The sequence below is a fragment of the Alosa pseudoharengus genome, unplaced genomic scaffold (genome assembly GCF_046254945.1).
Source record: "Alosa pseudoharengus isolate Yale_2024_CS ecotype anadromous, Long Island Sound unplaced genomic scaffold, YU_APseudo_1.1 YU_APseudo_1.1_scf_3, whole genome shotgun sequence".
In the NCBI taxonomy this organism is placed as follows: domain Eukaryota; kingdom Metazoa; phylum Chordata; class Actinopteri; order Clupeiformes; family Clupeidae; genus Alosa; species Alosa pseudoharengus.
Window position 1 is genome coordinate 10,789,570 of NW_027468718.1, and position 15,418 is coordinate 10,804,987.

General features: G+C 44.3%; 1 protein-coding gene and 1 long non-coding RNA gene across 2 annotated transcripts; both read left to right on the forward strand.

Annotated features, from left to right (window-relative positions):
• The first annotated feature begins 8,670 nt into the window (after positions 1-8,670).
• LOC143099827 (uncharacterized) lies at positions 8,671-9,606 on the forward strand. The gene is made up of 2 exons (XM_076262743.1): positions 8,671-9,278; positions 9,351-9,606. Exons 1-2 carry the CDS (start codon positions 8,671-8,673, stop codon positions 9,604-9,606), a joined length of 864 nt encoding a protein of 287 aa, XP_076118858.1.
• A 1,853-nt stretch (positions 9,607-11,459) lies between these two features.
• LOC143100182 (uncharacterized) lies at positions 11,460-12,669 on the forward strand. The gene is made up of 2 exons (XR_012981861.1): positions 11,460-11,747; positions 12,556-12,669. It is a non-coding gene; the product is annotated as an uncharacterized LOC143100182 (long non-coding RNA).
• The last annotated feature ends 2,749 nt before the right edge of the window (positions 12,670-15,418 follow it).

The following is a 15,418-nucleotide window of genomic DNA, read 5'->3' on the forward strand; positions in this document are numbered from 1 at the left end:
CTGTCCAGAAGGCTGAATATAATTCAGTTGGAATGCCTTCCAGTCCTGGCGATTTACCTTTATTCATATATTTCAGTGACTCTTTCAGTTCTTGAAGAGTAATTGGTTGACCTAAGGACTCTGACTCCTCGGTAGATAGAGTAGGTAAATTAAGAGAAGAAAGAAAAGAAGATAGAGTTGCATTGTCACATGTAGATTCAGAAGTATATAAAGTAGAATAGAAAGACTGGAAAGCGTTATTAATGTTTTGCTGATCAGTGGTGAGCTCACCAGAACATAGCCGTATCGCAGGTATATTTGCAAACTTTTCATTATTACGCAGTTGCAGGGCTAAAAGATGGCTTGGCCTGCTCCCATTAAAGTAATAGTTTTGTCTGGTCCTTTGAATAAGAAACTCTGCTTTAACTTTAAGTAATTGGTTTAACTCAGTTTTTAATATTTTAATTTCAGTGGCAGTTTGGTCAGAGAATGACACCATCTTCTCAATTTTGTCTAAAAAAAAATTCTCTGTCTCTCCCTCTTTCCCTCTGTCTCTCTCTGTCGTTGTTTGAATTGCTTGAAAATGATCGCACAGAGACAACATAAACTATCCATTGGGGTAACTGTTTTCTGTTCAGATGTGTTTTCTACGCTGTCTTTATATTTTGTGTCCATCTCTATACGTAGATACACACTCTCTCTCTCTCGCGTGCGTGCGTGCATACAAATACACACCAGGGGCGGAGCCAGACATTGTAAACATTCGGGGCTTAGCCCATTTAATATTTTTTTTAAATAACCCCTTAAATAATGACTTCTAGTGAATTTTGTGTAAACTAATGGACACATTGAGACTTAAAAAATGTGAAACTGTGGAAATTGCAGTAAATCGCAAGAGACAATTTCTCACGTTGAGCACACGAATGCGTGTGTCGTTTATTTCCATAGGAAAAAACACTGAAAAAACAAAAAGGCGCTGTCCAGCAACAAAACAGGCATGGGGCTACACGTCATCACACATTCATAACATTTAAAGGGACCGCGATCCCTGAACAGTTATAACCAAGGTGAATTATGCCGGTCACATTCACTACACATGTCCCCCCAGAATTCACCATATCAGAAGTAAAATCAACAGTCAACGGGGAGGTGGGCGTATTAACCGGCCACAACGGCTGTGCTGTACCGGAGGTCGATGAGACCCAACTGCGGCAGGTGTCCCGTCATGACACGGGTGTGGGGCATGGCGTGTGGGAGGCTTGGGAGAGAGGGGAGTAGGGGGTGGGGGCAGAGCTGGAGGCCGTCCGCGCCGTGGGGGCTGGGCCAGGTCAACGGGCCTGGCCACATCCAAGTGAGCCGGTTTGAGGCGGTCAATGGAGAGTCGCTCCGTTTTGCCGCCCATGTCCACCACAAAATGTTTGTCTCCTGCCTCCAAAACACGGAATGGGCCCTCGTAGGGCGGGCGTAGCGGTCCTCTGTGGGCATCGTGGCGAATGAAAACATAGTCAGCCGTCTGAAGCCCAGTGGGAATGTGCGACTGAGGGAGGCCGTGACGGGAAGTAGGGACAGGTGCGAAAAACCTCGCATTGTCCAATAGAGTTGACCGCTGGAGAGTAGCAGACCAAGGAACCGTGGTGCTAGGGACAAAATCCCCTGGGACCCGCAGCGGCTGTCCATAAACAAGTTCGGCGGATGAGGACTGTAAGTCCTCCTTTGGCGCGGTCCTGATGCCCAGCATCACCCACGGGAGTTTGTCGACCCAGTTGCTGTCTTTGAGGCTGGCACGCAGGGCAGCCTTCATTGACCTATGAAAACGTTCACAGAGTCCGTTAGCCTGCGGGTGATACGCAGTCGTGCGGTGGAGTTTCACCCCGAGGCTCTGAGCGACAGCATTCCACAGCTCAGACGTGAACTGCGCGCCTCGGTCAGAGGATATATCCGAAGGGGTGCCGAAACGAGCAACCCAGGTTCCGATAAAGGCCCGTGTCATCTCAACAGTTGCCACCGACGTCAGTGGCACAGCCTCAGGCCAGCGGGTGGTCCTGTCAACCATGGTTAACAGGTATGTGAAACCGTGAGAAGATGGCAGAGGGCCGACCAGATCTACATTCACATGGTCAAAACGTCTCTCTGGAACCGGGAACAACTCTAGCGGGGCTTTAGTGTGACGGTGTACTTTGGCCCGTTGGCACTCAACACAGGTGTTAGTCCAGTCCCTAACGTCCTTCTTGAGGCCGTGCCAGACAAACTTTGCTGCAACCAGTCTCTGTGACGCTTTCGAACCTGGGTGGGAGAGACCATGGATGGCATCAAAAACTTGTCGTCTCCATCCTGTGGGAACGATTGGCCGAGGACTGCCTGTGGAGACGTCACACAGGAGCGTGGTGCCAGCATCTCCAAAAACCACGTCCTCGATCTGCAGCCCTGTAGTTGAGGTCCTCAGGAGTTGCACGTCCGGGTCTGTGGTCTGATCTGCTGACATGCGGTGGTAATCAAAGCCAAGATGGACTGCCCCCGCCACAGCCCGTGACAGGCAGTCCGCCACGTAGTTGTTCTTACCAGCAACATGCTGCAAGTCCGTAGTGAACTCTGAAATGTAGGACAGATGACGTTGCTGGCGGGCGGACCACGGCTCAGCCACCTTGGCCATGGCAAAAGTCAGTGGCTTGTGGTCCACAAAAGCAGTGAAGTGTCGACCTTCCAGCAGGGAACGAAAATGTCTGATGGCGAGGTAGAGACCCAGCAGCTCCCGGTCGAAAGTACTGTACTTACGCTCGCTGGGACGCAGCTGACGGCTAAAGAAAGCCAGCGGCTGCCAGGCCCCGCCTACCCACTGCTCGTAGACAGCACCGACAGCGTAGTCCGAGGCGTCCGAGGTGACGGCGATGGGGGCTGTTGAAGAAGGATGCGCCAGCATGGTGGCATTCGCCAGGGCTGCCTTAGTGGCAGCAAAAGCCTTGTCCCTGCTCTCTGACCAGTCCACAAGGTGCTTGGGCTTACCTTTCAAGGCCTCGTGCAAGGGCCGCATAAGCTGAGCAGCTCGAGGGATGAAGCGGTGGTAAAAATTCACCATGCCGAGGAACTCCTGTAGGGATCTGACAGTGAGCGGGCGTGGGAACTGTGTTACTGCCTCCACCTTTGATGGGAGAGGGACTGCACCGTCCTTAGTGACTCTGTGTCCCAGGAAATCAATGGTGGAGAGACCAAACTGGCACTTGGCGGGGTTGACAATTAGCCCGTGTTGGCTAAGTCGCTCAAAAAGGGTTCGGAGGTGCGCCAGGTGCTGAGACTTGGACGTGCTCGCTACGAGGATGTCATCCAAGTACACAAAAAGAAAAGGTAGCTCCCGTAGAACAGAGTCCATGAGGCGTTGAAAAGATCGGGCGGCGTTTTTAAGGCCGAATGGCATGCGCAGGAACTCAAAAAGACCAAATGGCGTGATCACGGCTGTTTTGGGAATGTCCAGTGGGTGCACCGGCACCTGATGATATCCCCGGACGAGGTCCACCTTGGAAAAAATCACCTTACCTGCCAGGTGAGCTGAAAAATCCTGTATGTTCGGGACTGGGTATCGGTCAGGTGTCGTTGCCTCATTAAGCCGCCGGTAGTCGCCACACGGGCGCCAGCCGCCGCCCGGTTTGGGGACAATGTGGAGGGGTGATGCCCACGGGCTGTCGGATCGACGGACTATACCCAGGCGTTCCATGTTTGCAAATTCAGCCTTTGCAACGGCAAGCTTGGTCGGGTCGAGGCGCCGAGCGCGGGCTTAGACGGGTGGACCAGTAGTGGCGAGATGGTGCTCCACACCATGCTTCACGGCGGATGCAGAGAAGGTGGGCTGAGTGAGCGCTGGGAACTTGGCAAGTAGACGGTGGAAGTCATCTGAGGCTGAGAGCATGCTAGACAGTCGTATGGAGTCAGTCCCGCTGAGCGTGCACGTATAAGAACAAAATGTGACGGCGTCAATCAAACGGCGGTTCTTTACATCTACCAACAGTCCCTGTGCACACAGAAAATCGGCTCCGAGGAGGGGAACGGCAACCTTTGCTGTAACAAAGTCCCAGCCAAACCGCTGTCCTCCGAAACACAATTCAACGTACCTCGTTCCATACGTGCGGATGGGGCTACCATTGGCAGCTTCCATAGGGGGGCCGTGGCTGTCAGTCACCATGTCCAAACGGGATGCAGGCAGGACGCTCCTCTGTGCTCCCGTGTCGCACAGGAAACGTCGTCCGGAGATGCTGTCACGGATGAAAAGCAGCCTGCCTACGCGGCCGACGCTCATGGCCACTACTGAGCGCCGGCCCTGGCATTTCCCGACCCGCCGAAACTGCATGGCGAACGACATTTGTTAGCCTTGGGTCCAAACTTGGCGTGATAAAAACACAAGCCTGAAGACTGTTGGGGGCCAGAAGACTGCTGCCGACGAGAAGTGGTTGCCGCGATGAGTGTGGAGTCGTCCAGCGTCACAGGGGCGATGTGTGCGGGAAAAAACGCGGCCACACAATGTCCCTGACTTGCCAGGAAGAATTTGTCAGCCTCTTCAGCCAGCCTCCGACAGTCAGTGATTGTGGTGTTGGCTAGTGCAGCCCTGACTTGGGAAGGCAGCTGACGCAGAAAAAGTTGGATAAAAAGAAAATCGGGTCTGTGCTCACCCAAGAGATCCAGCATACGGTCCATGAGCTCAGATGGTTTGCTGTCACCCAGTCCTTGAAGGGAGAAAAGCCTGCTGGCTCTCTCAGCGTCTGACAGTTCAAAAGTTTTCAACAGGTGGGCTTTGAGTGCTATATACTTCTCAGTTGCCGGAGGGTTTTTAAGAAGGCTCACCACTCTGGATGCTGTTGAATTTCCGAGAGCCGACACAACGTAGTAGTACTTTGTTGTATCCGCGGTGATCTCACGCAACGCGAACTGCGCTTCAGTCTGGGCAAACCATGCCGACGCCGACGATTCCCAGAATTCGGGGAGTTTGAGGGTAACAGCGTTCGCGGTCATGGTCGTGTAGTGTCTCTGGATACGTCCAGCAGACTAACGTCGGGGTCACCAGTGTGGAAATTGCAGTAAATCGCAAGAGACAATTTCTCACGTTGAGCACACGAATGCGTGTGTCGTTTATTTCCATAGGAAAAAACACTGAAAAAACAAAAAGGCGCTGTCCAGCAACAAAACAGGCATGGGGCTACACGTCATCACACATTCATAACATTTAAAGGGACCGCGATCCCTGAACAGTTATAACCAAGGTGAATTATGCCGGTCACATTCACTACAAAACTAACATTCAACAGATTCAAGGTATCTGACTGGCACTACCCTGTGTAAAATTATAGTTTTGGGTCTTTCAAGAGGCAATATCTGTTCATATCTGTTTAGCATGTACTTAGTTAATTAAGCGTTTCTTATGGTTTGTATATTATAGTATTTGTTTATTTTCATTAGGCTATTGTTATATATGACATTATTGTTTATTATTGCTATTCTCCTTCTTCCTCTTGCCTGATCTCATCTGTGTGACAAATATATATAATATCTTATACTATAATATACATAATATTATGATATAATTACAGTATGGCCAGTCATCATGATACAAGGGTATTTTAGAATGAATGCATTATCATCTTGACATAGGCGTTTCTAAATTATATTAATTTTGTAATTTCAGGTCCCTTTACACAGGTGCATAAAATCAAGCAAGATTATGAATGCAGACTGCATAGTGCTTTATTAACACACTTATGGAAAGGGCCCTTTCCTCTCAATATATCATTTTTTAGTTAATAATTAGTTAGGCAGCCAAAACAACATAACATGCCTTTTATATTTATGTGGACTCTTGGATTATAAGATCTGTGGTGGTGGATAGGATATCAACAAGGTTTTAAGTTAGGCTAACAGTTAACATTCTTTTGTGCAACATATGACACTGAAAAGTTGACATGGGCAGATAACTGTTAATGGGTTTTTCTGACATTTCAAAACAGTGTAGCCTAATTTATTACAAGACGAGGATCACTTTGTTTTGGGAGCTAGAATTTCTTATTCTGCAGTAGGCTTAGCTAGCAGCTAGCCTATGAGAGTACTGAATTTGCCTTAAATTACGCCGACGAACGAGGACATTTAACGTTAACATTAAGCATTTAGGGAGCTAGCCAAGTAGCCTAACGTTAGCCTGCCTAACTGACTGAAAGCTCTTAACGTGAAATCACCAACCTGAAACAACACCATCCGTCAGTTCACTGGGCGATGCTGTTGCTTGAACGGAGCTGGGTGGTCTTTTGAAAAACTTTCTAATATCCATAACGTTTCAACAACATGTACACAAGGTGTTTTATCACAGACTGTAAAAGTGACAGACTTCTGACAGAGGCTTTTTGGAACACCGAAGCCATGACGTAGCGTTGTCAAGGCAGCATTTTCACTGGATCTAAAATCAATCTAACCATTGAAATCACCATAGCGGATAGCCCAGAGACCTGGCATAGATCGTGTAGCAAGTCAAATTATTTTTCAATATTGGGCTTTGAAAATAAGGGATATATTTCCTCTGTAATAGAGCATTTGGTGACATTTATAGAGAAACCGAGGGGAAGTTATATTGGAAATAAGAGTTGCCGGGAATTTAAAACACTAAAAAAAGATTCGGGGCTTTTGAAAAAAGATTCGGGGCTTAAGCCCGCTAAGCCACCCCCTAGCTCCGCCACTGATACACACACTGAGCTTTTGGTGCATAGAGAGGAACATGGCATACCCCTAAATTGTCCCAATATTTACATTTTGAGAAAGTGTGTGTGTGTGTGTGTGTGTGTGTGCGCGCGCGCGCGTGTGTGCATGTGGAGTGGGAGAATCAGGGACGGATCATGGCTTGTGCCAAGTGTGCACGTGCACAGGGGCCCTGAGCCAATGGGGGCCCTCGGATTTAAAAAAAAAAAATGCCATGAATTTAGACTAGATTATGCCCGGTGCTTCTGTCTGTTAATTTTGCGACACAACTGAATGGTGTTATGGAACCGTGGACTGAAATAAAAATAAACTAAATTTTTTCCTGATCAAGAAATACTTAATTTATAAAATATAGAGGCATAACATTAGGTGGAAGTGGTGAGTGCTCATTCAATGTGTATGCGTGTTTGCGAAAGTGAAACTGACAAACTGAACCACTCATGGGCATGTGAATGAAGTGGATTCCTGTTCATGAAAACAGCATAGCGATTGGTTAGCCTAATAAATTGCGACATGTTGTAGGCCTAACAGTAGCTTATATCGTAGCAAATATCGATGACAGATAGGCCTACAATTACCTCACTCGTCTCACTGGAGTGAGCGCATAATGTGGGCTGATGCGCAAGAAATTAATGAGAACTCCCATAATAACATCAGAACCACCTCTCACAAGTACTATCAATGTCCCTGCTACCGGTCCGTCAGAAATATGACAACTGTTGTCCGGTCCGTTTAATGAAAAAGGTGGGGGCTTTTTTGATATTGTGCACAGGGGGCAATATCTGTTTAATCCGTCCCTGCCCACAGTCAGATACCGTATGTTCACTTCAGACCATGTTTACAGGTACATTTGTTGAAAAACTAAGATATTTCTCTTCGTTTGTTCCCTTCATTTACACTCAAACACAGAATTCGCCTCTGACAACGAGGCATCCGACGTCATAGCATGTGCCAGAATTTGCACCTGTGTCAAAAGTGCCACCTATATTTAAAAGAGAAAGAGCAAGTGATTTGTTGCTGTTGTTGCTATTTTTGGGATTGTGATTGGCTAAGGTGGGTTTGAGCCTCTCGTTACACTGCCACCTACAGGTTTGGCATGCTCTTGACGGAGGGGGAAATATCCATTTATGAAAATAGCCGGCCACGTGTAAACATAGCCACAGACGGATTCATGTGGATCCGACCCAAAGGAAATTGTCACCTGTGTACAGACCGACCCATAAACTTTAAAGTTCACACATCCACCCAACCCCCACTTTCCCTCCTTTGTAGTGTTTGAATAGTTTGAGGTATGGCCATGTCCATCCAAGAATCATCAGATGTGTGAAGAGTGCTCATACATATGGAACTCCCTCCCACATCTGATTTGCATTCCAATAGCCCTTGCAGCTGATTGGTCAGGTGTGAATCCAGGAAGCTAATGGGGCAGGCAAAGGGGATATATTGAGAACACAACAGACTGGGGTCTCAATACTGAAGTCACATTTTAAAAGAGACTCTGGGATCCAGGAAATATACTTTATTTCTGTAAATCAACAACAGTTCACATATACTGTAATACTTTGGCATAGGTGCACTTTTATCATTTTATTGAAGGGCTATTTGATGTGATTTAACTCTAAAGAAACTGAAGGCTGAAATGTCAGGACTTAATGGATCATCTGAGCAGATCAAGGCAGTGAAGAATGAGAATGAACAAGAGGAATTTGATGATTTTTTACAGCAGTTTTTGTTTACAACGCAGAAAGAAGAGTCTGGACTGGATCATGACTATAAGGCTGAAACGATCATGTCACCACCTGCGGATATTAAAAAGGAAGACAAATCTGATTTAACAGAATACAATCACATATGTTCTTTTCCAAGAGGTATGTTTCACATGTTTCGCCGTTTGTATTCTGATAAAACTATATGTGAATATATTATTAAAAACACCTATTTTTTTCTAATATTGCAGGAGACATTCAAATGATCTACGCTAATAAAATAGTGCACAGGGAGGAAAAAGGAAACCAAGTCTGTTGCCAGGAGACTTCATACCAGCAAGTACACCAGGAGTTGGACACCAGGGAGGAACAACATGCACCCCAGTGTTTGGAAATATCCGCTGGCTCAGATCTCACTGCCCATCAGATCATACATTCTGGAGACAAACTACATCAATGTTCTCAGTGTGGAAAGGCCTTTAAACGAAAGTTTAATCTCAAGGATCATCAGAGGATCCATACTGGTGAAAAGCCACACCAGTGTTCTCAGTGTAAAAAATACTTTGCTAGAATGTTTGCTCTCAAAGCACATCAGAGGATCCATACTGGTGAAAAGCCATATCAGTGTTCTCAGTGTAAAAAATACTTTGCTAGAATGTTTGATCTCAAGTCACATCAGATGATCCATACTGGAGAAAAGCCATATCAGTGTACTACATGTGGAAAGAGTTTCAGGAAGGGTTCAGAACTCACTGTACATCAGGTCACACATACTGCAGAAAGGCCACATAAGTGTATTCAGTGTGGAAAGGCCTTTAAACATAAGACTTACCTGAAGGAACATCAGAGGATCCATTCTGGAGAGAAGCCATATCAGTGTCCTCAGTGTGGAAAAGCTTTTATTCAGAAGTGTAGCCTTAAAGAACATCAGAGGATCCATACTGGAGAAAAACCACATCAGTGTCCTCAGTGTGGAAATACCTTCATTAAAATGTATAGTCTCAAGGTACATCAGAGGATCCATACTGGAGAAAAACCATATCTATGTACTACATGTGGAAAGCATTTCAGGACGAGCTCAGATCTCACGAAACATCAGGTCACACATACTGGAGAAAGGCTGTATCCATGTTCACAGTGTGGAAAGGCCTTTACCCATCTGCATACGCTCAAGAGACACCAGAGGACCCATACTTGAAAAGACGTGAAAAGACTTTCACACAACTGGCTCAATTGCATTGACATCAGCATCTTCTGGAGAACTGAATGATAATTTGATGTGATTTTTCTCCACATCAATGTCAGTCTGGAATAGCAATTATTCTTTTTACTTATTTCTTTGCGGTGTTTAATGTCATATGTGTGTGTGTGTGTGTAGGCTCCTGTGCTAAGATACACTAGATAGTCCGTTCTGAAAAAAAAACAGATCTCACAGTTCTCACTGTATAACAAAGCCGTCATGCACAAGTCTCATATCAAGGCACAGCAGTGGATCCATTTTGTGGGAAAGTCTTGGAAATTTGCTCATGTATAATCACCAGAAAATCCATACTGGGCAGAATAAGCTGTAGTCTCAGAACTCAGAATCCAGCAGATGAAATATAAACGTGTTGGTGTGTGATAAAGTCTTCATTCCAAGATCTAAAATGAAAAGACATTTGCAGGGTGGTTTAGACAACTATAACAAGTTGCTTTCTAAACAAAGTTATATAATGTTAGCTGATTGTGTGATGTTACTGGTTGAACATAAATTTATAGTTGAGTATGCTTTTCTTTTGAAAAATTCAACTCATCTTTTGTCCTTGTAGATGATTCTAAAGCCATTAAAACAGTCTTGGCAGCAGTGTTGTGTGTAACGAGTTACAAAGTAACGAGTTACAGTAACGTAACTACTTTTTTGAGTAAAAAGTAGTGTAACGCGTTACTACTGAAAATTTGGTAACGTAACATAGTTCCTTTTTCATATTGGCGCAACGTTACTTTTCCCAGGGACAGATTTGACAGCGACGCTGCTTTCTCAGTTGCGCGCTTGCGCAATAGGCACGAGCTCCACACGGCAGCCTACGTGACAGAGGCTGGTAGCATGAAGTGCAATTATAGCTCCACACGGTACGTGACAGAGGCTGGTGGCAATGAAGAGCAATCATAGCAAGCGAGACGCTGCCAACGCTAACTTCTGAGGGATGAAGGTAGCCTAGTACTTCGAACTCATTGAAACCTAGGGGAGGAATGTGAGAGTTAGTTGTAGCATAGCCGAGCCTAGAAATCTAGACGCACCCTAGGGGCAGCAAATGTGGGTCTGGCTCGTCAGGCTAAGCCTAGCCTTCTGTACACTGTCCCCTGATTTTGTCTACTGCCGTTAACTCAACTGCCAGCCTATTGATTCAATTTGCACAAGCTTTGCACCAAATTTCGGAGGAGTGCCTGTTTAATAAAAGAGTATAAGGCTATAAAATAAGCCCTCATATATTTTGTGTTCACCTATATGCCCAAGATGTAGCGAGGCTGTGTTATTTGATATTGTTTCATAGGGCTTTAGTGGTGGTGTTGAAGCCTATAAGCCAAATGTTTTCTTGTCAAGTGCTCTGTTTGTGGCATTTTTTATAATACAGAGCACAAAATAAATACCTGTTATGTCCTCCATAGTACAACTTTATGTAGGCCTACACATTTAGGAACAGATATTGGGTTCTGCCCAAAGTCGAGCAACAAAAGTAACATAAAAGAAACGAGTAATGTAATAAGTTACTTTCCATAGGGGGTAACTAAGTAAAGTAACAGGTTACTTTTTTGAGAAGTAACGAGTAACGAGCAAACACTACTTTTTAAAAGTAATTTCCCCAACACTGCTTGGCAGATAATCAACCCCTGCTAATCTTTAAAATTCACACCTCCATCCACCCCCACCCCTCTTACTCTCCTTTGTTTCCCAGTTTAGCCATGTATGGCCATGGCCACCTGAGAACCATCAGACGTGTGAAGAGTGCTCATACATATGGAGTTCCCACCCATAATCCTTTGTCATTAAGATTTGCATTATACACTCTAAAAAATACTGGGTTATTTTCTCAACCCAAACGTTGGGTTGAGGCTGTCAGGGCATTTTGTGGGGTTGTTTTTACTCATGTTGGGTTATTTTCTGTAACCCAGCTTGTTGGGTTGATAGTTTAGGACAGCGCCCCTCCTCTCTCCCACCTGACGTGGAGTACACTACCCAGCACCTGGGTGACTTTAACACAGCTGCATAGTTATTTGAGAGTTCGAAAAAACATCGTTATTCTCCCAACCGTCCAGTCCACCAGCTGTCAGCATGCAATGGAAATCAGGTGATTTCGTAAGGTATGTATCTTTAACTTTTTTTAAAATGTTTTATCCAGACTGATTTTAAAAGTCCACCCAGAGATGTAGAAGCTACCCTTCATGATATGAATGGATATTCTGCCTGCCAATTTCGTTCAGCCTCAAACAGGTTAACAATTGTGTCATTCATGCTAACTAACGTTAGCTAAAATTAACTTACAATTACTGTTCATGTTAAATATACACAAAGACAGACTCATAAAAACATAGTTCTTTGTTCACTGGGTATGAACTGCTGACAGAAACAAAACGAACTTTTACAACGAACTAAAATGAGCATACCAAGCTGGTTGACATTAGCAGACCATATAGCTAGCATCAATGCTAATTAAATATGCTTCGTGGTGGTTGTAGCCTAGACTATGGTTGCAGCTAACGTTTGTCAGCTAATATTAGCCAACACAGTTGAAGTAATGTTAGTCTCTTCACAAGCCACACATACGGTAATAATAATGGCAAACAACATCTTATTAATCCATTCAGGGTAGCTTAACGTTACTGGGTGTTTTTGGTTGTAGCAGAGAAGACGGGCTCTGGTTGTAGTAGCACTATCAGACAGTCATTTAGATAACGTTACCCGGTAACAGCATCTAGAACTAGAAGCTACAAGTTATTATAACTGCATAGGTGGTTATGGTTTCCGAGTGTGTTGCGCTAATATTTTGTCTCCTGGTGGATTTTTAATGTTTGTCAACATCATTCAATGATAATGGTTCATGAAAATCTTGAGATAAAGTTCTGTAAATAACAGTGATTAATGCATTCTTTTTTTTTCTTTGATTCACAGGGGTGATCCCCAAAACGGACGGTGGAATCTGCCTGCCTTCATGGAAGTATCACAAGCTTTTTCTAGCTATCTGTTCAAAAAATAAACTGCCAAATAAATAAATGTCGAACTGTTTTATTTCATTGCATGGCTATTGTTGCCCATTGGATGGATTTTAAAACATTATATTGTAACATTAATGATTTGCAAACGATGTATTTGAATTGTTATCAATTAATAGTGATTGGATTAAGGAGAAAAATAAGATACTTAGAATAACCCATAAATTAGGTCAGCATAACCCAGAAATGACAGTGAAAATAATATAAATCCTGGGTTGTATAAGATAGCCTACCCAACAATTATGTAGGTTTAACCTAACAGTTTTGTTACGATAACCCAATGTTTGGGTTAGACTATCAACCCAACTCATTGGGTTGACCGAACAACCCAATTTTCGGGGCTAATATAACTCAGTGCTGGGCTCGACCACTATTTACCCAGTGGATGGGTTGAAATTGGGTTGTTTTTAACCCAATGTTTTTTAGAGTGTAGTGTCTTCAGATGATCTGTTAGGTTTGAATCCAGAATGCTAAAGACTAAAAAATCTCCACCGAGAGTGCTGCAGTTCACTGGGGGCCAGATGTACGTACATTTGCGAACGTAGCGTTATCAGCGTCATGGACAAACCGCAGATTGCGAACGCAATCTTCCAGTGAGGCGACTGAAGTATACAGTATTTTGTGTGCTATTTAGCGAAGAGGCCGTATTTCTCAAATTATTATTTACTGTGTAGAGTCGGAAAACCTCTATGAGATATCTTGTTATAGAGTTCAAGATTTGTGGTTGTACATATTTGGACTAAACTAATTAAACGTAAATGTATGTTTTTTTACATCAGCCTAAAACTACCATTACATACTTACCATTACCATTGAGAGCATATTCACGAACCGCATCTCTGTATGGTTCGGTAATCACAATGCTGCCGATCGCAAAGCACTACAAAGAGTAGTGAAATCTGCCCAAAACACTATTGGCTCCCAGCTCCCCTCCATCCACAACACATATCATAAACACTGTACTCACGTTACAGAAGGAGAAGCACAAAGTTATAGCTTCAGAGGAACAGTCTGTTCTCTCTGACACGGTTGACTCTTGTTTCTCTCTGTTATTTTTGCTCTCGAAAGGTTTCTGTCCCACAAAACTTCCCTTCCATCTTCTCAATTTTCATCTCTGTCTCTCCCTCTTTCCCTCTCTCTCTCTGTCGTTGTTTGAATTGCTTGAAAATGATCGCACAGAGACAACATAAACTCACCATTGGGGTAACTCTGTTTTCTGTTCAGATGTGTTTTCTATGCTGTCTTTATATTTTGTGTCCATCTCTATACACTCTCTCGCGCGCGCGTACACATACACACACAGAGCTTTTGGTGCAGAGGAACATGACATACCCCTAAATTGTCCCAATATTTACATTTTGAGAAAGTGAGTGTGTATGTATGTGTGCGCTCGCGCGTGTGTGCATGTGGAGTGGGAGAATCAGGGACGGATCATGGCTTGTGCCAAGTGTGCACCTGCACAGGGGCCCTGAGCAAATGGGGGCCCTTGGATTTAAAAAAAAAAATGCCATGAATTTAGACTAGATTATGCCCGGTGCTTCTGTCTGTTAATTTGCGACACAACTGAATGGTGTTATGGAACCGTGGACCGAAAGAAAAATAAACTAAAAGTTTTCCTGATCAAGAAATACTTCTTCATTTATAAAATATAGAGGCATAACATTAGGTGGAAGTGGTGAGTGCTCATTCAATGTGTACCGGTATGCGTGTTTGCGAAAGTGAAACTGACAAACTGAACCACTCATGGGCATGTGAATGAAGTGGATTCCTGTTCATGAAAACATCATAGAGATTGGATAGCCTAATAAATTGCGACATGTTGTAAGCCTAACAGTAGCTTATATCGTAGCAAATAGCAATGACAAATAGGCCTACAATTACCTCACTCGTCTCGCTGGAGTGAGCGCATAATTTGGGCTGTTGTGCAAGAAATTAATGAGGGAAATGATCTGCATCTCCATTTACCAAACGCGATAGTTTTGCTAACATCTCCAATGTTAACGTGAAATATGTCTCCATGTCAAGCAGCAGTGAAGTGAAAACCTTATAATGCATGTAGCCAATGTTCACGTCACCTGAGTCAGACAGAAAACGGGCCCTGCTTGCTCTGTAATAGTTTGTATGGCCCTTCCAAACTGTGTTAAAAGGGTGTATTTAACAGCCAAAATTTGGAAATTTTCCCAGTGGAGACACCTGCCGAACCCCCGTAATACCATCAGAACCACCTCTCACAAATACTGTCAATGTCCCTGCTACCGGTCCGTCAGAAATATGACAACTGTTGTCCGGTCCGTTTAACGAAAAAGGTTGGGAACCCCTGCTGTAGACTGTTTTCACAGCAAAGGGAGATTACAGCCTAATAATAAAAACAGCTGCTGGAATTCATTTCTGTGTGGGCCTGAGTTCTAATATATGACATAATGTACTACATTTTCATTGTGTGAACAGCAAAGAGAGACGCACTGGCTGCATGCGCAAACGCGTGTCGTGGTCAGGGGGAGGGGGATCTTTTTTGATATTGTGCACGGGGGGCAAAATCTGTTTAATCCGTCCCTGCCCACAGTCAGATACCGTATGTTCACTTCAGACCACTTTTACACGTACATTTTTTGAAAAACTAAGATATTTCTCTTCATTTGTTCCCTTCATTTACACTCAAACACAGAATTCGCCTCTGACAACGATTCTTTCTAAAAACTCCGGACTGAGTGGAGATATTGGAAAACTTTGTTTGCACATTGCAAATGCAAACTGAGAAAAAT